The sequence below is a fragment of the Gymnoscopelus braueri genome (genome assembly GCF_963280865.1).
Source record: "Gymnoscopelus braueri genome assembly, chromosome: 9".
NCBI lineage: Eukaryota > Metazoa > Chordata > Actinopteri > Myctophiformes > Myctophidae > Gymnoscopelus > Gymnoscopelus braueri.
In genome coordinates, this window is record NC_137610.1 from 3,570,565 (window position 1) to 3,595,696 (window position 25,132).

Below are 25,132 nucleotides of genomic sequence, written 5' to 3' on the forward strand. Positions count from 1 at the left end.
CGCACGCACGCACGCACGCACGCACGCACGCACGCACGCACGCACGCACACACACACACACACACACACACACACACACACACACACACACACTCTCTCTCTCTCTCTCTCTCTCTCTCTCTCTCTCTCTCTCTCTCTCTCTCTCTCTCTCTCTCTCTCTGTTTAATTGTGTTATGCAATATGGATAATTCCACATTCCATCCTGTCAGCCAATCCAAATTGGCGTCTGTTCGTCATGCATCAACATCTTTGCTATATAAGAAGCTGTGTGTTCGTTCCCCTAAATCATCCTTTCCCTGACAGCTGTGGAGAGATCGACTTGAGGAACTCATTGAGCAATTGTTTTCCTTGTAAAAAAAAGTTTCTGCTGTGTTGTTCAGGGTGATTCAGAAACCATGCATGTGATAATACAAAGCTGTCTCCTGTTGGTGTGCATGCATACTCTCAACCTGGTGAATGCTCAAGGTAAGACAATATTTATATTTGACCACATAAATGCTCTATACTTAGTCAAACAGACCTGAGTTGCAACTGTACTTCAGAGCTTGTAGATCTGCTATTTTTGGCAAATGTTACCCCCAGATCAGGGATGCTGGGGTTCAAGTGGTTGAGACTGAAAATGGGAAAATGTGTTTTTTTCAAATTAAAATATATTTATATGTATTTTTTTTTAACATAATTATGATTCATAGAGTCAGAGTCGAAATATGAAAATGTTAAATAAAGTTCAGTTGCCATCAGTAGATAATGACGTTATCTGTTAATTGTATCAACTTGTAAATGTGTCATGTCCAACTTCTTGAACATATACGTCTATGGACCTTTTGCTTAAAGGAACCAAAAACCACCAGCTATGCTGCACTTGTCCATCTTTGCACTGCTTCATTCTAGCTGCAGGATATTCTGTCCACTTTGGCCTTCAGCGGTGGCAGCTCCATGTGCCTCTGTTGTATTACTCATACATGTATGACTATAACTACAATACCCATACTGCTTCACTCCAGCTTGCAGTTTTACCAGTGCAGTGGTGGCACTTGTACAGTACATGTATGACTGCACAATATGTGGTTTATAGCAGTGGTTATCAAAGTGGGCTTGTAAATAGGCTATTTTAGCTTTCTTTTTCTTTTTGCTGAAAATGTACACATTTTGGCAAATCTGGAAAATGTGTGAAAAATAGGGACGCCAGGGTTAATGTCGTTAACATACATTTATTGGTATAACATGTTTACATTTTGATATTAGCAAACATGCATATCAAACATATCAGGCAGTCTACATTTCCCCTAAAGATATGCATGTATTTAATTAAGACTGTACATAAGCAGGGATAAAACATGTGATGGAGGATATCAAAAGCAGAGGCATGGATCAAACCCATCCCTTACAATACATTTTAGTCTAGAGGGTTTTCTTCAAATTAAAATAATATAACGTTTTCTCCTGCTTACTCTCTTCTCTCTGTACAGAGCCTGGTGAGGTCCGGTTGGTGGGCGGAAGCAGTAGCTGTAATGGTAGACTGGAGATGAAACACCAGGGAGAGTGGAGACCAGCGGATGAGCCGCACTGGAACCTGAAGTCATCATCTGTAGTGTGTAGACAGCTGGACTGTGGCTCTGCTGTTTCAACAGAAAGGAGTTATCATTCTACAGCTGTAGACCCTGTGTGGTGGATTACATCTTCCTGTGTTGGGACTGAGTCTTCGCTGAAGGAGTGTGGACAAAAGGAGTCTAGTAATTCCTTCTACAGACTGGGTGTGAACTGTTCAGGTAATACGAATAATGCTATAATAGTTTAACTTCCGACAACTTCCTGTTTTAGCATCTCTTCAGTTTCTACTTACTCTTTTTAACCACTTTCTAACATTATAATATGCATAGATCTTTGTCTAAGTGATAGTATGCTGCTTCCTTCACCTAACTTTAAATAGCATTTGTTATCAGAGCTGCTGTAAAGTATTTTGGCAGTCTCAAGTCAAATCTCAAGTCTTTAGTGCCTTTCAGCACAAGTGTCAAGTCTCAACTGTCAAGACATGACCCCAATAATAGAAAAAAGTATTTCATATAGTAATGTATTATTTGATTACATTTAGGGTAAGTGATTTAATTTGTTAAAATAAGTGTTAAATAGCTCTATATTCTGATACTCATTGCTATAGAGTGTTGTCACCTACCTGAAAATGTATTTATATTCTGTTTACTAAAGAGCTGGAGAGACCCCTGTGACAGAACAAACGCTCTGTAGCAATGAATACTATCAGAATAGTACTTTAACCTTTTAACCCAAAAATATATAAAATATAAAAAAATATATATCACTTACCCTAGCTTTACATGAATTGACATCCCCCCAATATCGTTTGTTGTCCCAAGTGAGTCTTAATCATTTGTAGGATGGAATCAAAAACGCCTATCTTATCTTGTATTATCTTATCTTAATGTTGTAGTATCTGTCTTTAATATTTAGGAGTACGATAAAACAGCTTGTCTCTGATGTGTTTACAACACCATGAATATTTGTTTAAACAAACTCACTCTCTCTCTCTCTCTCTCTCTCTCTCTCTCTCTCTCTCTCTCTCTCTCCAGAGTCTGTGAGGTTGGTGAATGGGACTAGTTTGTGTTCAGGCAGAGTGGAGGTGAAGTCTGAACAGTCATGGGTCTCAGTGTGCGAAGGTGACTTTGACCAACAGGACGGAGAGGTCGTCTGTAGGGAGCTTGGCTGTGGGGCTCCTTCAGTCCTGCAGGGGGCGCTCTATGGAGAAGTGAAGGCTCCAATGCAGAACAAAGAGTTCCAGTGTGAAGGCAACGAGTCTGCTCTCCTGGATTGTGGAACCTCAAGCTCAACTAGAAACAGTTGCTCACCTGACAAGGTTATGGGACTTACCTGCTCAGGTAAAACACAAACTGCACTTATTTTGGATTATTATTTTAGATTCCCTGTAATATTACTTTAGTTTTTACTCATTACTCTCTTGTCTCTGTACAGAGCCTAATGATGTCAGGTTGGTGGGAGGAGCCACTCACTGTTCTGGTAGACTGGAGATGGAACATGAGGAAGAGTGGAGACCAGTGGGTGGTTGGTCTGTCTGGAACTTGAACTCATCAGCTGTAATGTGTAAACGGCTGGGCTGTGGCTCCGCCGTTGCAACAGAAAGGATGTTTAATAAGGCTACGCGTCAATCTACATGGTGGACTAACTCTTTCTGTCTTGGGTCGGAGTCTTCACTGAGAGAGTGTGGAACAATGGAGTCTGATGCTTCCTTCTACACATTTGACCTGACATGTACAGGTAATTAACCTTTATTACCAATACTATACTTATGTATGTATGTATGTATGTATGTATGTATGTATGTATGTATGTATGTATGTATGTATGTATGTATGTATGTATGTATGTATGTATGTATACTATGTATGTATGTATATGTATGTATGTGTGTATGTATGTATGCATGTATTATCATTTTAGAGTCATATATTATTATTATTGTCTCCGCCAGGCCGAATCCGTGGCAGACACTATGTTTTGCACCCTGTTTGTCTGTCCGTCCGTCCGTCTGTGTGTCCGTCTGTCTGCGAGCAGCTAATATCCGGCACCGTTGGCCCGATCGCAGCGAAACTGTGCACGCACACTCACTTGGTGCCAGGACAGAACCTCTGCCCCAATTTTTCCAGATCGGCCTGTCATAAGCGCCACCAGGAGGACGATTTTTGCAAAAATAAAAAACATATTACTCCTACAGATTTGGTCCAAACATCACACAAATCGGTATACATTATCTCTATAGTCTAGTGATCAAGATGGATCCCTCAGATTTTTCATATTCCATCGTGATTGGTGTATTCTGAACATTGCTGGCCCACAATAACCTACCTGACCTGGCGGAGACCTGTGCTCCGAGGAGCACGTTTTCTAGTTATCATATTTTTTTCTGACCTCCTTTATCTGTTGTCTCCATGCAGGTGCTAATGATGTCAGGTTGATGGGAGGAACCAGTCACTGTACTGGTAGACTGGAGATGAAACACCAGGAAGAGTGGAGGCCAGTGGGTGGTTGGTCTGCCTGGAACTTGAACTCATCAGCTGTAGTGTGTAAACAGCTGGGCTGTGGCTCTGCAGTTTCAACAGAGAAGATTAATGAAGCTACACGTCAATCTACATGGTATACTAACTCTGTCTGTCTTGGGTCTGAGTCTTCGCTGAGAGAGTGTGGAACAGTCGAGTCTGATAGTTCCTTCAACACATTTGGCTTGACATGTACAGGTAACAAACCTTTACTTCAACAATCACACATCTATATGTCTGTCTGTCGGTCGGTCGGGCGTTGGGTCTGTCTGTCTGTCTGTCTGTGTCTGTCACTTCCTTTTCTGTGCTTGGACCTGTTCATTTCTGCTTGCGTCTATATTTATAATCTATATTTAACATTTACCCCATGGTTGACAAGCACTGAAAGTAAATACAAGTACCACAGCTAAGTAGAATAATTAGTATAAAAGTCTAAAAACACAGGGCATCCCGATAGCCAAATATTTAGCTCACATACCACATGAGTGCAATAAGCGAGTCCCTGGTTCGATTCCCACCCGGCCCGACTATCTGCTGTATGTCATTCCCTATATTCTCTCTCTGCATTTCATGTGTCTCTCAACTATCACTGTCAAATATAAAGGCTTAGAAAAGCCCCCCAAAATAACTAAAAGTATAAAAAGCACACATGTAAAACACAGCATAATAACCACTTACATATCTTAATATTAATCAAATAGTTTACTAACACATACCCCAGGCACCAGCAGGGGGGTCTTGCATACTTAAAATGGTACACTACTGGTGTTTGTGGGCCAGTAAATGTGTTTTAGGGTATGTCTTTCTCATGTAAACAATTTGACTGAATCTGCATCTTGTTTACATCTTGAATACATAACCGAAATCCTTCCTTTCCTGGCGTTGTGACACAGAAGTGTGACCGTAAGCGGGTTTTCTCTGTTGTAGGTCCTCAGTCCACAGAGCACACTGAAGATGAGTCCAAGGTTGCAGAGGAGACGACTGATGACAAGCAGAGCGAGGGGGACACTGATCCCATGTGGGACAAGTCACATGACGGCAAGGTCTACGTGCCTTACGTCATCGCAAACCACTACAGTAAGTTCTGTACTGACAGCTTTTGATTAGCAAACACACAAACTAAACTAAACTAAACCCCCCCCCAAAAAAAACAGAGCATAAAGGGGCACTTCACTCATTTGCAACCATATCTTCCATATCATTTTTCCTCACCAATGCTCATTGCTATGATCAGCTCAGCCAGCCTGTGTCTCATTGGTGGGCTATGGACAGTGCAGAAACCTGCCTGCCAGTGACAGCCTACAGCCTTTCTCTTCCGGGAAAGTTAGCGTGCTGAAATAGAAGCCATTGTTCTTGCATCATCATCACTGATGATACTATTGGTATATAGACAGGTTTTTTACCTGTCCACCACAGCTCACCTCTGAGACGCGTAGACGAGTAGACGGAACATTGTACCATATCATATCATATCATAAAATTTGCTGTTTAAACAGAAAACATGGTTAAATTTAAACTTTTAGATTTTTCTTTGACATTTTCATCTCTTGACTTTTGTTATTGTGATATCAAAATATAAATAAATATAATAATATAACATATAAATATAAAAAAAACAATATCAGACTGTCAAAAAGGGAAATATTGACACAATTCTCCCCACAGCGAATCAATCCCCTGAACACCCTTCTTCATACGTGCATTTAGCGTTTGTAAAGCTTTGTTCCACACAAAGTTTTGTATTGTTCTGAAGTGAGTCTGTTACTATGTTCTGACAGCCGTCAGGGAGCGGTCAATCATCCAGGGAGCTCTTCAGTCTTTCTCTGGCTTCTCCTGCGTCCGCTTTGTCCAGCGTTCCATCCAGAGGGACTACCTCCACATCCAGTCCCTCAACGGGTGAGTGAGGATGAAGACACATTGACGTAGAACTTGATTGGGGAAGCTCGCTGCCAATAACGGATCTTAAAGCTAAATATCGTCACTGTCGAGTGGAAACCTTGTAGGTCTGTGTCCAAAAGCCCGTAACTTTTTTATAATTTTCTTTTAAAACAATTAAACGAGTGAAAATAGTCGATCTTCTATGTTCACTACTTTTGTACGGAGATATAAAGTAAAATGAGCCTGACAGCAACGATATGCAATACATCTGTTATTTTCGGCAAGAAACAAATCAAAGGCATTAGTTACACAAAAAGGCTTTTGTAAGGAAACAGTCAACAATAACTCTTAACATTTCATTAACATTTTATTTTTCATCCAAACAGAATGACGAATTGTTGACGAATGATATGATAACGAGATGAAAAATTGTTGATTGCGTTTAGAAAACACAATTCACACAGTCTTTTCAGATTGGGGCCAAATACATATTAATTTGAGGGTCCTTGACATGAAGATGTTTGATAAAAACTGTTATAAAATAATCCTTGTTCCTCTCTCTCTCTCTCTCTCTCTCTCTCTCTCTCTCTCTCTCTCTCTCTCTCTCTCTCTCTCTCTCTCTCTCTCTCTCTCTCTCTCTCTCCCTCTCTCTGGGTGGTTTGCTGCAGGTGTCACTCGTACTTGGGTCGTCATGGTAACAACCAGACGGTGTCTCTGAGTCGCCACGGTTGCGTTGTCCACAACAGCGTCCAGCGTGTGCTGCTCCGCGCCCTGACCTTCGACCCCGAACGCCGCCACTCTGACGGGGACAATGACCTCCTGACCGTCGTCTCTGGTACGATCATTACTCCCAAAACCATGGAATAGACAGACAGACAGACAGACAGACAGACAGACAGACAGACAGACAGACAGACAGACAGACAGACAGACAGACAGACAGACAGACAGACAGGCAGGCAGGCAGTTCTATTTGAACTTTACTCAAGTATTTCCAATTTACAATACTTTTACTCCACTACATCTCAGAGGCAAATATTGTACTTTTATTCCACTACAATTATTTGAAAACTTGAATTACTAGTTACCTTGTAGATTTTGATTAATATTACAAAACGTAACCACTTCAGCCCTATATCGGCCATTTTAAAATAGCAGATCTACAAGCTCAACAAGCTTGTTGATCTGCTATTTTCAAAAGATATGTATACATTTGAATACTTGAAATGGGACATTTTGGATAATGAGTACTTTTACTTTAGGTAGTATATTTTGATGAAAATACTTTGTACTTTTACTCAAGTAGCCTACATTTTGAATTCTGGACTTTGCAGTGTTGACACTTTTACTTAAGTAAAACATTTGAGTACTTTTTCCACCACTGAGACACACGCACGCACACGCACACACACACACACACACACACACACACACACACACACACACACACACACACACACACACACACACACACACACACACACACACACGCACCATTTAGTGTATTGATTTTTGACATGTTATCTTTCTAGGCCAGGAGGACGGCGGCTTCAACAACATCAACAGTTGGAACCAGGGAGGTTCCCATGACAACCAGCCCATCAAGCAGTACACCAGGCTGAGTTTTGATGACATGGAAGGACTCAATAGGCTGTATAACTGCACTGGTCGAAAGTAACTAAGTACGTGTACTCAAGTACTGTACTTAAGTATACAATGTCGAGGTAGTTTTACTTTACTTGAGTATTTCCAATTTCCAATACTTTTACTTCTACTCCATTACATCTCTGAGGCAAATATTGTACTTTTTACTCCTCTACAATTATTTGAAAACTCTAGTTACTAGCTACTTTGCAGATACAAATTATTACATTATAAAACATACATTAACCTCTTTAGCTCTATTTTATACCTAGGCTATTTGAAAATAGCTCACAGCGTTGTAGATCTGCCAAAGTTGTAGATCTGCTTGTAGATCTGCCAAAGTTGTAGATCTGCTTGTAGATCTGCCATTTTCAAAATATTTTTATATATTTTATACACGATATAATACCTTGTGAAACGGGACATTCTGCATAATGAGTACTTTACTTTTGGTATATGTTTTTTCTAACATTATGACTGCATGTGTGTGTGTGTGTGTGTGTGTGTGTGTGTGTGTGTGTGTGTGTGTGTGTGTGTGTGTGTGTGTGTGTGTGTGTGCGTGTGCGTGCGTGTGTGTTTCCATGCAGGTGACTGAGAGCACTGGGAGAATCACACAGACAATCAACATGGATGGTTTAAATCCTTTGGCTGCATTTCTCACCTTTATTGCTGGTCTAAAACTCTCGTTTGCTGAGTATAGTCTGTGAGGTTTTGAGCCAATCGTTTGTTCATTTTGCCCAAACAAAAAGTTGTAGAATAGCTGTTTGAAGGCATTAAAAATGTATGTTTATATTGTTTTGTTTGCATTATACAGTGGTCTCCCTCCTCTATTGTGTTTGCATTGTGTAATGTACAGATGTGAATCCCGTTCACATACGGCATTAGAATAGACTAGCTAATATACCAGTGGTCAGTAGATGGCAGTGCAGTGCAGCCTAGTAGAGCCTACATAGTTCTTGAGCATGCTAGTTGCAGACAGACACATGTGACATGTCAGTCATACTTGTTGATGTCTCCTGTTTGTGTAGATACTGTAGAGAGAACTGTGATCTATCGTCCTGCCTTGTGCTTACCAAACATTACACCATTAAAACATTTTTGCCTCCTTGGGAACCGTAGGATTCTCCACTTTTTTTTGTGGTCTAAAACTCTATCATAACTATAATCAATAAAGTTGTTATATAGCCATTTACCTATGTGTTCCTTGTGTTATGTTCACTTTGACTGCTGTCTGTGCTCTCAACTCCAAAATACAGTGTCGGGCATTTTCTTTAATAAATCAGTGCTATTGAACACCCTTTATGTCTGTCTGTGGGTTTTTACAACTATTGAACCAATGAAAAGTATTGAAAAGCTTCTGACTAAACCTCCTAACTCCATTGGATCTGTCAGTCAAACCTCCTAACTCCACCACCTCTCCCATGCGTAGCACACAGAGCAGAAGACAAACAAACTTTATAACGACTTAGGTTTTTTTTCCCCGTCTGACTTCATAATTCTAAGCAATAACGAACATAATCACTATCTCCATATTCACTGGTCAAAAACCTCCTAACTCCACTTGAGCTGGATTTGGTGATAATATAATTACACATGCAAGTATCTGACAATAAAGTCACAATACCAACTTTGGTGAGGCAGTGTTGTGTTGTTTTAAAAACATGTTTTTCTTTTTTCATTTCCTGCAAATTTTATATTTTGGACAACTGCGGTCGGGCAGTTGGTTTCTGCCCGACCGCAGAGATATAGTCGCTGTCCGGCAGAAACCTCATATCTCTCCATATTTCAACTTTGTATGTTTTACAAAAGGAGTGAAAATAGCAGATCTACAAGCTCACAGCGCATTGTGAAGTTGTAGATCTGCTATTTTCACTATACAATCAGATTTTTAAGTGTGGGGTTAAATCTGGAATCCGCAACATTTATGTCCGACTCCTACCCTCTACATTAATAGGCCTACCCACAAATAGCAGGTACCGGGTTCTCGTGGATGATAGGGCCCTCTGTGTGTTTTGCTGCTGTTTTGAAAGCATTGAAAAGCTGTTGGATTTGTTTGTGTTCATGGCAACCAATGAGAGCTTCCTCTACAACACAACACAGCGAGGCAGCATGCACTTCAGTTTCATACCAACAAGGTTTATTTCTCAAAGTACAAAGACACAACAAACATGACATATTTCATGAATTCAACTGTTTAACACAGTCAGTTGAAACGGGTCCATGAAGCAACTTTTGCAAAAAAAAAGTCCTTAATGGACCAACTTTCAGTTCAAGTATGTCTGTTCATCCAACAACAAAGATAAGTAATCCTTGACCCTTATTTTGTTGTATTAATTACCCAATTTACTACTAGGTGATTTGGCTCTCAGATAGACTTTATCAAGTTAGACAGAGTTTTGGGACTTTTGGATCAATTTTGGAGATGTCACATGGGTAATTTTTCCTGCAGGAAATATTATTTTCCTGGATTGATTTCAGTGTGGTGTAAACGTTCGAACCTTGATGGAGATGATATGAATGTGATATGAGCTCCAGGGAGATTTGTGTCTTTGTCCTGGACTCCTGCTTCTTCACTCGGTCCAGCTTCAGTGTCCGGAACCAAGGGCGTCATAATAAACCACCTAAATGTTCTCCACTCCTGTATTCTGCCCTCTGGTGGCCTGGAGAAACACAACAGCAACATACATTAACTTATTGTGTCATATCTGTCTCTCTACAATCAGTGTAAGTGTGGGTTGCAGTGCACCAACAAGTAGAAATTAAACTGTGTTTAGGGCTAGTCTAAGATTTTACCTGGCCACTAAGCTATAAATGTAAGACTTACACGTTGTGCTGCTCATTTGAGTGCTCCCATTGTTCTCACCTTTAAAGTGGTCATTTTATGCTATTTTCCCCAAAATATATTGTATTTGTAAAGGTCCTTACAACATGTTAGAAACGTTTTTTCTCAACGCTCTGAATGATCTGAGCCTTTTTCAGCTGTGCTGATAAATGACCTGTTCTGGCTGTTGGGGGCACTGTTGACGGAATTTTCAATGAAGGCACTTTCTTTTTTTTAAGCTTTACCAACACTGTTGGAATAGCAGCTTACTCTAATACAATAAAGCTTTTGCCACATGTGCCTGACAATACAGCCCATACATGTAATCATGTATAGGTGAGCCATATACAGTATGCGTCATTAAAAACCAGATCATTATAAAAAAAAAAAAACTTAGATTTATAGGCTTTCATTCCCTCTGCAATAAAAGTTTTTGGAAGACACCCAACAAAGATTTCACCACACAGTCTACCACACTGTCTGTAGAAATCCCAATTTCCGCGTCATAGTATTTGTGCCATCTTAACTCTATAAACGCCATTGACTCGAAAACGCGTCAATAACTACTTAATCCACCCACGCCATTGACGCGTTAGACGCGTTGGATTTGCGTTCATTGTTTAATCTCTGATCGCGCTATGCTGCTTAAAATTCAATGTTATTCTCGAGTTCCACTTACTTCACCCATATCTGCATCCGGTTTCATGTCCTGGGTTCCGTTTCCGGTTTTTGATTATTTTCCCCCGGTCATTTCGTCCAAAATAGGTAAACAAACGGTTTTTCACACGGTATGACGGACAAACGGACAGTTTCTCTTCTATAATCTATGGTCTGGGTGACGATCAGTCATCGCCGTCGTGTATCACAACGTAATTTTGACGATCAAAACAATCTGGGAGGACGTCACATCCGTTTTCATGGTTTTCCCTGTCTAATCGCTCAAGAAGGGTGAGAGAGACACCAGGAGCTGATCAAGCTATCATGTGCTGCTCTCTGGTGGCGGATTTGTGCGGCGTCTTTAAAAAACAGACTGATCAATTATTTTCATGAACATTTTCAAAATATAAAAATAAAAAAAACACGAAAATTGCTGGCAATGGGGGAGTACTTTATGAAAATACTCTGGCAGTCAAAACATCTCACATTGGTGCTGGGTGTGGCTTCGCTGGCACTGAAACAACTATAGTTGTGCTCGGTTCAAATTCACTGTGGTCCACGGCATCCACCACTTCAGTTTACAAACTGCTGCTTGAAATATTCCCCTCCTGGTCCACAGCTAATAGTTCTATGAGTTTAGTTTTTGTGTGTGATTACAACCCACACATTATTGATTTAGTTAACTTTCATTGAGGCAAGCTTTAGTTAACTTTCATTGAGGCAAGCTTTAGTTAACTTTCATTGAGGCAAGCTTTAGTTAACTTTCATTGAGGCAAGCTTTAGTTAACTTTCATTGAGGCAAGCTTTAGTTAACTTTCATTGAGGCAAGCTCAGTAAGGACAATTTGCAACGCTGTATGCTGACTTAAAATACACCTTTATTATGGTGATATTTTGTATATTTTGTGACATATTGAGTTTTATGCCTATTGTGTGGCTCATTTGATGCATGTGCTGTGCATAAAGGCATGCATTGTGCATTTTTTAGGGCGTGGGAGGGGGTCTAGAACCAGCCCTGTCCGTCACTGTGTCGAGCACTCCTATCTCCCTTTTCTTTGTTGTACTTGAACACCAGTTTAACTCCCTCATTTTTATTCCAGTCTTGCATTGAATGCATGTATAATTACCTTCCAGAGACAATAGAGGGCACTGATTGACAGCATCGGCAGCAACAACAACAGCAGCAGCAGCACCACTGTGAAGCAGTAAAGTAAGTAAGTCGTATGAGCCATGTGGCCCATATATGGCAGGAGTCAATCTCCTGTTTCTGTAGCGTGAGGCATAAGCAGTAAAATGGTAATACTACTTTCATTAGAAATACATCTTTTAGTCTACAAGTAAGACGCGCGAACGCGGGAAGCGAACGCCAAAAAATTATAATAATAATGAAAATAAATCATCTAAAAAAAAGTAACCAATAAAAAAATATAGAAAAAATAGAAAAAAAATCTGCGTTAAAAGGAGCATCTTAGAAAAATGCTAATTCACAAAAAAAAAACTTTGAATGTTTTTGAACAATTCAACAAAGTGTTTGAAGTGCCTGTTTCACCCACTTCCGGGGGGCGGAGCCAAAATCCAAGCCCAAAGTATTCGTTCGTAGACCCCCACTTAGGGGGGGTAGAAAAAGTTTCGGAGCGATTCGGGCACTTTTCATTTAACATGGGGTTTCAATGGGGAGTTTTTAGGAGCCTTCTCCGGGGCGTGGCTTCCGGGGGAAGGGGCGGGCTTAAACGCAACCTTGACAGGTGTGTTCAGTTTTCAAAGACCTTTCATTTGATGTATGGTACGTCTATATTGGACATTTACTTGGCTGCACACAGGGCTGAGGCAGTGCACGCACACAGACGGACAGAGACACACACACACACACACAACCCGAGCACGGTTACATAGTAAGCTCCACTTGGTCGGAGGCGCGGCTTCGCCAAGCCTCCTTCCGCGTTCGCAATAATCTTAATATGTGTTCTTTGATTTTTCTTGATTTTGTTTTAACTTGAACCCGTTTTCAGACCTGTTGCAGACGACCTGAGATGTCTTAAGAGGTCATATTTAGAAAACAAGACCCTTGCATTTGTACCCTAATCCTAAACTATTGAGTGATTTAAAGACAATCAGCAATATTTTAAAATCAAGTGACATCAACCAATAGTTTAATCAGTTACCTACCTGAGCCCCCCAACATAATGAATAATATCACTATTTGATGCATATTGTCTTCAGATGATTTAGTCTCACTGTAGACTGAAGCTCTTCACTGGAACACGACTTTCTGTCTTCTGCTCCTGTGTTTAACACATCAACTCTCATCTACAACTTTATCTTTTCATCTGGATGTGGTTTCTCAGTAACCTTACAGTCTCACTGACATACTGACAGGAAGCTGTTATGATTAGCACGTCTTGTATTGAATCTGAAATGGAAAGGTACAGTACTACTTCAATGTATTATTATTATTATTATTATTATTATTATTATTATTATTATTATTATTAATAATTGTATCTCAATCCATGTTAATAGATCTTAGCTGAGAGAGAGAGAGAGAGAGAGAGAGAGAGAGAGAGAGAGAGAGAGAGAGAGAGAGAGAGAGAGAGAGAGAGAGAGAGAGAGAGAGAGAGAGAGAGAGAGAGAGAGAGAGAGAGGGAGAGAGAGAGAGACTCCTGGTATGTTTGTTTTGGTGAGTCAGAAAATCACCATAGCAACCCTTCTCACACTTGCCCAGCATAAACTTATTTTAACTCTTTAACCTTCAGTAAATATATTTTACTGTATATCAGATAGTAACCTGTATGTTTTATTTACACATAACCAATAACAACTATATAAGCTAATCCAAACACATATAATTATTATTGCCACTGTCAGGGGTTTTATGCTGCCCCCAGAGTTTTAGGCCCTGGTCTTAAAGGGTTAGTTCAGATTTTTTGAGTATTTTCTGTAGGAAATACTTACCATTAATGTAGTGGTTGCAGAGGTATTAATTGATTGCCCGAGTCCCGTGGTCAGAGTTATGGTCCGGTTCTGATAAATATGAAGTAGTTCCGGTAGATTAGTAGATTTGGTGGGGGCTGCTCATTAAAAATAAATAAATTAAAAAAACTAGCGTCATTTGTATTGTTGACCTATTTCTACCATATAGAGCAAGTTTCGTTCAATTTCGACCCCTCTGTCACATGGTACTAATGTTTGTGTCCAGAATCACTGCGCCGCGGCAGCGTACTCACGCACAAAATATATGTGATATAACCATAACGCCATTATAAACTACTACAAGTTTCAGCTGGAAGTGAGATTCACCAGTATAGTGAATGCAGCAGCCTAGAGGGCGGAGCCAAAAGTACACCGTGCGTATGTCACTGATCACATGACCTCAATCAATTCTCCAGTTCTAGGCAACATAGAAGCGGGGGGACAATCTTATTTCCACACAACAGCTCTAGGGTGTATTAAAGACATAGTTTAATGTTGAAAATGAGTGGTAATTCCCCTTTAAGTAAAAGTATCAATAACCTATTCAATACCCCATTCTAGAAATAGTCTGTTACAAGTACAAGTCTGTATTCAAAATGTACTTGAGTAAAAGTACAAAAGTATTGGCATCAAAATAAACTTAAAGTACCAAAAGTAAAAGTACTCATTATCCAGAATGTCCCATTTTGCAAGTTCCCAAATGTATAAAATCATTTGAAAATAGCAGAGCTTGTAGATCGGCTATTTTCAAATAGCCAACCGGGCTAAAGTGGTTAATGTATGTTTTGTAATAATAATCTCAATATTCAGGCCAGGTAGCACCCAAGACAGGCTCTGGAGAGGATATAGAAAGACTGAGAGCTTTCAAGGAGAGGATCTTATATACTCTAACCCCAGGTGTAGCAAACCAAGGCTGCCGGCTAGCCAACAGTGATCAGAGGGGCACAGACGCATGAAGAGCACAGTACTGACACTGAACATGGACTGGTTCAAATAGACTGACCGTTCATCTGTCATGGTCTTTGGTCTAGCCAAAGTGGGATCTGGGGTGGTCCCCAGCAAAATGAGTTAATATAGCGTCACAATCATTTTAGCCACTTTAACCATTATGTTATACTTTGACTATTGAAAAATAGCAGATCTTCAAGCTCATAGCGTGGCACCGAATGCCATGGTATGACCTTGTAGATCTGCTATTTTTGAAAAATCACTGGCACAAAATATTTGAGATATATTTATTTGAGACGCGTTGCCTGTAGGCAGCCATAGCTGCATGTGTCAGCGCTTCTGTGGATTCGTCTATAGGCCAACATTTCCACATACACATTTAATTCCAAAAACAAGATACCATGACAACTATAAATACTGTCTGCCTTATTATTATGGAATCTGCTCTGCACCTTCATGCTCATCAGATGATGTGGTCTCATCATTGTACCCCAATGGCCTTTTCAACTGCTAACAAGTCATCTCAAGATCTAATGGGCAGCTTTCAGTGACTGAGCACATTCATGCTTTCCAGACGACCTCTACCAATTTTGGTGAGCCCATGGCCTATCCTGTAGCGCCACCCTCAGGCCAAAATATGACACTTTAACACAATAAGTCTCATAATCTAATGAGCAGAAAAGACAAGCTTTTCAATATTTTGCTGAGGAAGGGAAGGTTGTAGATTCTTCAGTCAGAATAAATAGGGAAAACACCTTGATGGATGGTTAATTGTCGAACATGATTTAAACGATATGCCCATTTTGTATTAGCATTTTAACCCAAACCGTGCTATGCTCACGTACTCACGTACCTCACGTACAACCTGTTCTGATTCTGATTCTGATTCTGATTCTCTGAACAGCTTCTACATGTGTTCTTTTAATAAAGAAAAAGAAAAAAAAGCAGAAGTCCAAATCTTTTAAACGCTAGACATTTACAATGTTAATGTATAGGCCAATATTATAGTCAAAGTGCTGGCAATACAATGTAGCCTACAGCAGCAGCTGCTTCCTCCACTGCTAGTACGCTCAAAAGGTCTCATCTTACTACTATATAATTGACAAAAGCTCCAAAGTTCGGCAGCGATTCGCAAGCACAGGATCACTCCACATGCCTCCAAGACCCGTCACAGACTGTTGATCAGAGCTATGGCTATGTTTTAGGCATCTTACCCCACCTCGATCAGTGATCGGACTCTCGGTTTGATTGATTCTCTGATTCGCCTATCAGACCCTCAGCCTGATCTGGCAGGTTGCCATGGCAACCAGATACAGGAAGTCTGACCTCTTTATCACCGAGGTTGGGAGGCTGGGAGGTTGGGACTAGAGGTTAGGGCCGCAAAGCAAAGCGGGGAGGGAGGAGAGGAGAGGAGAGGAGAGGAGAGGAGAGGAGAGGAGAGGAGAGGAGCCGAGAGGAGAGGAGAGGCCAGAGGGGCCGGACTTCGCATGACGTGTGTGCAGAGTGACTAGGCCAGCAAAGGTCGCCGTCCTGAGGAGGAAATTGACTATTAATTGGACTGACGTCCAGGGGTTTGCACACGCACACGCACACGCACACGCACACGCACACGCACGCACGCGCACGCACACTCACACGCACACACACACACACACAAATAGTTTATTTACATGTATAGATAGGTCACTGTAAGTCACGTGCCTTGCCGGGTAAAGTTCTGGACGGTTTGGAGGAAGCCCTTGACGCCGAAACCCTCTGCATCCTCTCCGCCTTCAGCCTCTCCTGGTAGCGTCTCTCAAAGTACGCCATGTCCTTCTCCTCGCTCGTCCTCAGGTCTGGCGAAGGCTGAAGGATCCCCATCGACGACGCTTCATCCATCCGGCTGGACGATACCGTGTTTCCGTACGCCTCCTCGAACACGTGTGGCTGGAACGAGCCACTCCGCTCAGGATACAGAACGGAGTCCGGGGGGGGACCCACGCCGCTGGGGTCCAGCCTGAGGTAGCCGTCCGCCAGGGAGCTGAACCCGGTCAGCCCGCCCATGGCGACGTACGGGACGTCCTGACCCACCGGTCGACCTCGGGCCTCCCGCTCTCGCCTCGTCTCGACCAGAGTGTGGTGGGCAAAGCTGGGCTGGCCGCAGCCGCAGGTGTACGAGCTCTGGAACCCGGCGCAGGACGAGCACTTTGTGCACGTGTGGCCCACGCCCTCGCTGTGGTCGTGAGCCGTGTGCTTGCACCGGCAGCGGATGGGCTGCGAGCCGACGAGGGGCAGGTACTCGTAGGCCACGCAGCGGCACCCTCCGACCCGGCACGGCAGGGCCAGGGGTCGCTCAGCCGGAACCGCCTCAAAGTCCGTCTTGTGTTCCTTGTATCTGTGTGTGCAGAAGCACTCGGTCTCAGGGCCGGTGAGTTTACAGTCCATCCCTCCTGGCACGCCGTAGCTCACGTACAACCTGTTCTTCATTCTCTGAGGGATCACCTTCTTCTTGTAGTCCTCATATTCCTCAGGGGTGAACAGCGTGCCGCCGTCGTCATCACCCACGATCCGTCTGTACTCCAGGTAGTCGTCAACAGCCTGTTGGGCAGCCTTGTCCAGACGTATTCTTTCCATTGTACACAAAGCCTACACTGGTTGTAAGACACAGAGTTAATTGTTTATGATAATAATTCTTTATTGAAATCAAGCATAATCTGTCCCTCAGCACCAACGTCGGCATTGTTATATAATCAACTACCCAAACATGTTTTATAATAAAAGCTAAATGTCGTCACGTCACGTCACGTCACGTCACGTCACGTCACGTCACGTCACGTCACGTTTTCCATACATGCATCCTTGAACCACTGCCATGCACACACGCTCATTCCTATGTTAATTTGCCCTGATGCCTCTCACCAGCACTTAAGGCCTTTGCAGACAGGGTGCGATTAGTCAATCAGTTTTTACCGCATGCGGAAAGACGCACGAATCGAACTGGGTTCGATTTAAAAAAAAAGCATCGCCGCATCGCATCGCCGCACGGCAAATTCAGAGCCGGTGTGCATGAGGTCATAGAGAACCATGTGTTCATTGAAAAAATTATATTGTCCTTTTTTTCCGTGCGAAAAATCGCACGCTGTCTTCAAAGGCCTTTACTCACGTCGCTTTGCATTTTGGATGTCCACTTTCTTTACTAACACAAACCCTCCCCCCAAGTCAGTGCGCGTGTCTGTGTGTGTGCGTCTCACTCACATACCCCCTGCAGTTTCACAGTGTACCAACTGTGATCTACTACTGTTCCCTTACAATTACAGCACAAATTCACCACTCCTTCACATACACACATGTATGCATGCAATATTCTGCCTCCATCCAAATTTACTTCATGAATTCACATGTGCAAATTACAACAACTACACTGTGTGTGTGTGTGTGTGTGTGTGTGTGTGTGTGTGTGTACTTTGTTTGCATACCCAACCACCTCCCCCAAGTGTGTGTGTGTCTCTGGGTACAAACACTGTATATATGCACGGCTCTGACTGCGTCCACATTCACAACATGCATTAACACATGATAACACCTACATGCCTTCTCATTCCTCAGATGCGCACCAAGACCACACTTACGTCGCCGACACCAACACACACTTGGCTGAGATGACCCAGGCCAGAGGTGATTACTGCTTACCCTCATAAATTCCATTATTATCATGTGTGTGTGTGTGTGTGTGCAAACACAACCCCCTCGCCCACGCAAGTGTGTGTGTGTGTGTGTGTGTGTGTGTGTGGGTGTGGGTGTGGGTGTGGGTGTGGGTGTGGGTGTGGGTGTGTGTGTGTGTGTGTGTGTGTGTGTGTGTGTGTGTGTGTGTGTGTGTGTGTGTGTGTGAGAGTGTCTCTCTCTCTGGGTACAAACACTGGGTATGCAATCTCCTGCCTGCCTACATATTTTGGCCATGCATTAACATGTGCCAACAATGACACCTACATGTCATCTCATTTCTCAGATGTACGCCGGGAGCGCACTCGCGTCCGAGTTGCCACCACACACTCAGTGGAGCCGCCCGAGGCCAGATGTAATTACTGCCTACCCTATGCCCCGCCAGGATGACGCTGGCGCTGTGGGGTTGGCACACGTGGCGCCCCATTCCCTTCGCCAGACGGGTAGGACTTAGAACCCGTAGACTGCCAGCTTCCGTGTTGTTTCCTCCCTCCAGGGGGAGGCTGGAGTGACCTCTCCATGGCGCAAGCCTGGGCAGGGAGTATGGAGATCCTGGGTTGCCCAATCATCAGAATCCCCCTCTCGGCCGTGCTGATGTGATCCAGAGGAGAGCAAGGCAATACATCTGGCATCAGTTTGGCTGCAGGAGCTGCCGGCAGGAGGTCAGCAGTGACACCCAGCCGCCTTAGGGGCTCCACTCCTGACTATCTGTCCGGGTTTACTCCCATAGCCTTTCCTTCTCCCAAAGGTACCACAAGGCAGTGGGGGGCGGGGGGGGGGGGGTACTATTTAACGTGGTTAGTGGTTGGCAGGTGCCAGGGCGTGTCCACACACCAGTGGGCCTGCGCACCTCGCCTCTGGGGTCCACTGCTGCTCCGAGATCCCCTCCAGTTTAGCCTGAGACCGCGAAGTCCCAGTTACCGTATGTGGCCACGAGGAGGCACTACAGGAGTCTTGGCGGTGGAGAGGCTGTGTACCGGCAAGAGGAGGCTTACCCACTCGGCTCCTCTTTTCACCCCCACAAGGAGGGCTAGCCGGCGGCAGTAGCTGAAAGCAGAGAGTAGCAAGCAGGAGTAGCATGCAACATACAACATGCAACATGCACTAACTACAAGCACTTCTACACAGTACTACTGCACTGACACATCACACACACCCTGTGTGCAAGCACACTCACATACTTACTGCCTACACTCAACAGACAATCAACGCTGGGATAGGCTGGGGGACTAAGAGGACACAGGAGGAGAAAATGACTAATCAAAGGGTAGGTGAGACAAGACAGGCAACAGCTACAATGAGAACAGGAAACAGAAACAATGGAACAATACTACAGCATAAGAGTACACAAAACCATACTAAGAAACAAGGAACAGAAGAAAACACAGCAGTAGAACAGAACAAGTTTTTTTTTTATGCCCATATATGGAGATCTCCGTATCTGTCAATACAAGTCCCTTTTATGCCCATATATGGAGATCTCTGTATCTGTCAGTCCTTGTCCCTTTTATGCCCATATATGGAGATCCCTGAAGCCATCAGTATACGCTAGAGATGCGCGGATGGGTTTTTTTGTCACCCAAATCCGCGTTAACAAGTTCATTATCCATCCGCCATCCACCCGCGGTACTTATATCATCCTATTTATAGATCCGCACCAACCGCACCAAATAATTGTTATTTTCCTGATGTTAGTTTTCTTATAAACAGTGTTACTCACCACTGTCGCGATGCAGTGACTGTATACAATCCACAACCATGGTAACAACAAGCGAACGTCTTCATTAAGTTACTTTCGCTTTCAACCACTTTGTTGCCATGTCGGCTTTTTATAAGCTTTTTATAAGCGACTTTTAATATAATAAACTTTATTTATATAGCACCTTTCATGACATAAATGCAGCTCAAAGTGCTTTACAGAAAAAGAAAGAAAAAGTGAAAACAAAACACAGAGCAAAAACAATGCTCTGTGTTGCGACTTTTGGGCTTGTTTGGCACTTGTTTTGGGCTTGTTTTCATAGACCTGGCTACTTATTTCTCTCGCAACCTGGCAACACTGGCTGCCTTCAAAGCAACATGTCGTGAGCGGCTATTTTGTGCCTGGTGTAAAATGACGTAATATTAAAATACTACAAACGCACACACGGTGAAATGTAGTGCTTTTTAAAAGCTATTATAGGCCTATAGATTGATATCATTAATTTAATTCCCGCATTATTTCACCCGCGGTTTATCCAATATGAATTAATAATTATATTTGATTGACCCAAATCCACCCAAACTGCGGTTAACTGCGGCAACCGCGGCTAAAACCGCGATCCGCGCATCTCTAGTATACGCCCATATATGGGCATTGGGCAATGGCCCCTTTCGCGCTGTCGTGGGATTAATGATCAATCAGTAATTGATTAGGCAACAGGAGTCGAGACAATATTCTAGGTGGTGATGGTTATGCTTTAATGTACATGATATCATGGGGTGAAATACAATAACACTCAGGTTGGTGGTACGGTAGTTCTGCCAACGAGCACAGGGATCAGACCATACTGTAGCTGCTTCCAGGACAAGCTGAACCATAATAGACAGGCTGTAACCAAAACAATAGCTATCAGGTCTAGCGGAGACCTTCTTGGCTCCTACAGTACAAGCTACCAAACATCATGTCATATAATGTACTATAAGTGATGGTAAAATATAGATTAGGTATAAGCAACTAGGGCTGTCGCGATAATCGCATTAACCGCATACCGCGCTATTACAATTACAAACCGCAAGGGGGAAGACAAACCGCACAAACCACATCATCCCGCGCAGCGCGCCCAGGAGGGCGCGCCTCCCGCCTAATAATTACATCCGGGGTAGCAGCACCTGACACAGAAGCGTGCGACAGCGACACAAACATAAACAACATGGCAGGAGCAGGTCTCGTTTCAAAGCGCAACGCAACATCGGCAGTTTGGAAATATTTTGGCTTTATTCCAAACGAAAATGGAGAGCCAGCCAACTTGGACGAGGCAGTGTGCAAAATATGCGGGAAGAACGTGCCAGTTAAACGTGGAAACACATCTAATTTGAGGGCTCATCTTTCCTTTACTCATCCGTCTGTAGAAGCGGGTTTGCCAGCTGCAGCCCCGAAGAACAAAGCTCCTCTGGCCGGTTCCAGCCGACAGGTTGGAGTGGCTGAAGCTTTTGCTCGTGTTACCAAATACAGCCGTGACAGTAAGAGGCATAAATGCCTTACAGCAGCGGTAACATCATTTCTTGTGGAGGAGATGGCTCCATTCAAAACGGTGGAGAAACCTGCTTTCAAATCCATGCTACAGAACTTCGACAAGCAGTACGAGTTGCCTGGGAGAACATATTTCTCTGACACTGCTGTTACCAAAAGGTACACATTAAAGGCATCAATCAAAAGTGAGCTCCAGAATATCGATTACTTCTCCGCCACGACTGACATGTGGAGTAGTGTCAACATGACTCCATATATGAGTTTAACTGTGCATTATCTGACCAAGGAGTGGGCGCTACAGTCACGTTGCCGAAACCGTGTTTGTCCCTCAGAACCACACTGCTGAGAACCTTGCAGAGGCCCTGGAAAGAGCAATGGCTGATTGGTCTCTGGATGTAGATAAGCTGTCTTGTATCACGACGGACAAAGGGGCGAATATCAAAGCAGCAATAAACGATAAGTTAAAATGGCCGTGGCTTAACTGCTTTGGACATAATTTACACTTGGCAGTCACAAACTCAATGGCAAAGAGCAAGGAGCGTACAGCCCGAGCAATGGGCCACTGTCGAAGCTTGGCCTCCGCGTTCTCCGTGAGCTGGTTGAAGAGAAGAGATCTGGCGAATTCGCAGGACGACCTCAAAATAACCCAACACTGCCTGATACAGGTAAAGTCCACTAAATAAAGTGTTTGTTATTTAGGCTACAATTCATATTCACGTGACTATCACTGACAGTTATTATTTTGGGGCAAATGCCGGCTATCAAAAGGGTTTTAGATAACAAGAAAAACGAGCATCTAATTCCAACCAGGCAAGACATCTGTGTTCTGGAGTCTGTGAATGCAGCATTGAAACCTGTAGCGGAGTTTACGGACCTGCTGTCTGCCGAGCACTATGTTACTGTGTCATCAGTCAAACCTGTGCTGAATCTTCTGACTACAAAATATCTGGCACCAGCAGAGAACCAACTTGACAAAGGATTTTTAAAAAAAATGTGCGCCATTCTTGAGGAGAAGTACAAACCTGCTCCCTTACAAGTCCTTTTGTCAAAGGCCTGTCTTCTGGACCCTAGATATAGGGGCGATTATATCGATGATGTAGAGGGAACGAAATACGCTCTCCTTGACGAGATGCTGGATGTGACTGACAGGCGCGACGAGGGAGAGGAATCATCTGCGCAAGTGGTCGCCGTGGTGGAGCCAACACCACCTCCAGCTAAGAAAAAGAGGAGTCTTGGAGACATGCTGAAGTCACCAACGGCCGCTCCCGTGCTGATAGTGCCCAAGAGAATTCGAGCAGAAACCGAGCTCACACGTTACCTACAGGAGTATCCGCTTGATACCAACGAGGACGTGATGATCCAGGTCTGACTCTTATTAGTTTTTGCTAAAGAAGCCAATATTTCATGGCCTAGCCTGCCATAGCTATACTGCATAATTAAATGGCTTTTGTTCTGGACTTATATTTTCATTTCATTAAGTAGTTTTTGTTATTTGCAATTAAAAGATTGAGCCTATTAGCCTACAGGGCATTATATTGAATATTTTTGTACGTTTCTGATCTTGTTTTATTTGTACAAATATGCGCATTTTGATTTCATTAAGTCTAAGAGAGACAGATTCTTAAATGCAGGTTGTTCAAATGCACTACAATATATTGTATTGTTTTTTTTGTTTTTTTGTAACAAATACTATAGGCTCCTTTTTTATTAATAAGGCCAATGTTCTGTTCTTATTTGCACTTCGATTTATATTGCATTAGTTTTGCACTATTTGTGTTTGACAAATACCTCATTCAATTAAGACTGATGTCTGAAGTGTCATGCTCCTTTTTTTTATTTAAACCAATATGTCTGTTCTCATTTGCACTTCTTTTTATATTACGGTATACATTTGTTTTGCACTATCTGCTCAAACAGACTGTTTGAAAAAATACCTCATTCATAAGAAGTGTTGCACACTTGCGCTGTTAGGCCATTGTTGGGCCTTGACTTTATTAGGCCTATTTTTGCACTTTAATAAATGGCCAAAACTGCATTAGTTTTGCTTTATGTTTTTTGGGGTGATGGTGGTGGTGACAAATAGAAGACTGGTGTGTTCCATTTTTATTTGCATTTTCAACATTTGGCCTACTGCATTTGTTTTACACTGACATTAAATTAATGAAGACTAATTAAACATTTAAATACAGCTAATTGTTTAAAACCTTTTGGGTGAAATGGTGAAACAATCATGACTGATACAAATGAAAGAAGACCCTTCACAGCTAATAGAGAATTTTAAATGTTAAGAATCTGTTCAGAATTGAATGAGTATGGCTATAGTTAAATGTGAATCTCTTTCTGCTATAAATATGCATCCACCGTTCTGCGCGTCCGTTCTGTTAACAGAAAAAAATAAAATCAAACCGCAGAAACCGCATGGGGTACCGAATTAACCGCCATAAAAGAAAATTACACCGCAAAAAACGCATTTTTGGTACCGAATTAACCGAAATAAAAGAAAATCAAACCGCACAAAAATGTTGCGCTTCGCGCGCGCGCAAACGGCGCGCGTGCCTGGTGGGGAACTGCAATACTATCGCATATAGCGCTTCTGTGCCACTTTATTGTACCGCTGTTTTAATTATGTAACCGTGACAGCCCTATAAGCAACCATAATAACAATATAGTATAATGTATCATTCTTCTGCAATGCCCATATATGGAGCTGACTGATTTGTTTGTGCCTGATGCCATGACGACACATTGAGGTTAGACAACGCACTCCATATTTGGGCGTAGCTGCATTGGGAACTCCTTATTGTTATGGCTGAGTCATAGTGACATGAGCGTGATGATGTGGTCTGCCCACCCACCCACCTGCCGGTTCCCATTAGCCAATTTTAATATACTATAAGTTCAGGCCGCTGTGCGGACTACTTCGCACCGCCGATCCGACTGATATGCCCATTTCAGTCCTTGACCCTTTCATGCCCATATATGCAGATCTCTGTATCTGTCATTCATTGTCCCTTGTAAGCCCATATATGGAGATCTCTGTATTTGTCAGTCCTTGTCCCTTGTATGCCCATATATGGAGATCTCTCAAGGCTATCTTTCAGTCAATGTCCCTTTTATGCCCATATATGGAGATCCCTGATGTCATCAGTATATGCCCATATATGGGCATGCCCCATTTGTGCCCATATATGGAGCTGACATGTTATATGTTCTCGCCTGA

At 42.8% G+C, this 25,132-nt stretch overlaps 2 protein-coding genes across 3 annotated transcripts; one reads left to right on the forward strand and one right to left on the reverse strand.

Moving 5' to 3' along the window:
* The first annotated feature begins 308 nt into the window (after positions 1-308).
* LOC308091978 (scavenger receptor cysteine-rich type 1 protein M130-like) lies at positions 309-8,400 on the forward strand. Of its 2 annotated transcripts, none has more exons than XM_080437752.1 (10): positions 309-465; positions 1,470-1,769; positions 2,586-2,891; positions 2,986-3,288; positions 3,966-4,265; positions 4,995-5,144; positions 5,846-5,963; positions 6,614-6,780; positions 7,478-7,669; positions 8,177-8,400. In XM_080437752.1, the coding sequence occupies exons 1-9, from the start codon at positions 396-398 to the stop codon at positions 7,621-7,623; spliced, it is 1,860 nt and encodes a 619-aa protein (XP_080293878.1). In that variant the 5' UTR covers positions 309-395; the 3' UTR covers positions 7,624-7,669; positions 8,177-8,400. The 2 variants fall into 2 exon arrangements, with proteins under 2 accessions (XP_080293878.1, XP_080293879.1); XM_080437753.1 differs by having other exon boundaries at positions 7,478-7,627.
* An 8,267-nt stretch (positions 8,401-16,667) lies between these two features.
* Positions 16,668-17,597, reverse strand: LOC308091651 (protein FAM221A-like; the record flags this gene model as incomplete). Its single annotated transcript, XM_080437313.1, has 1 exon — positions 16,668-17,597. The coding sequence occupies one exon, from the start codon at positions 17,595-17,597 to the stop codon at positions 16,668-16,670; it is 930 nt and encodes a 309-aa protein (XP_080293439.1).
* Positions 17,598-25,132: the final 7,535 nt, after the last annotated feature.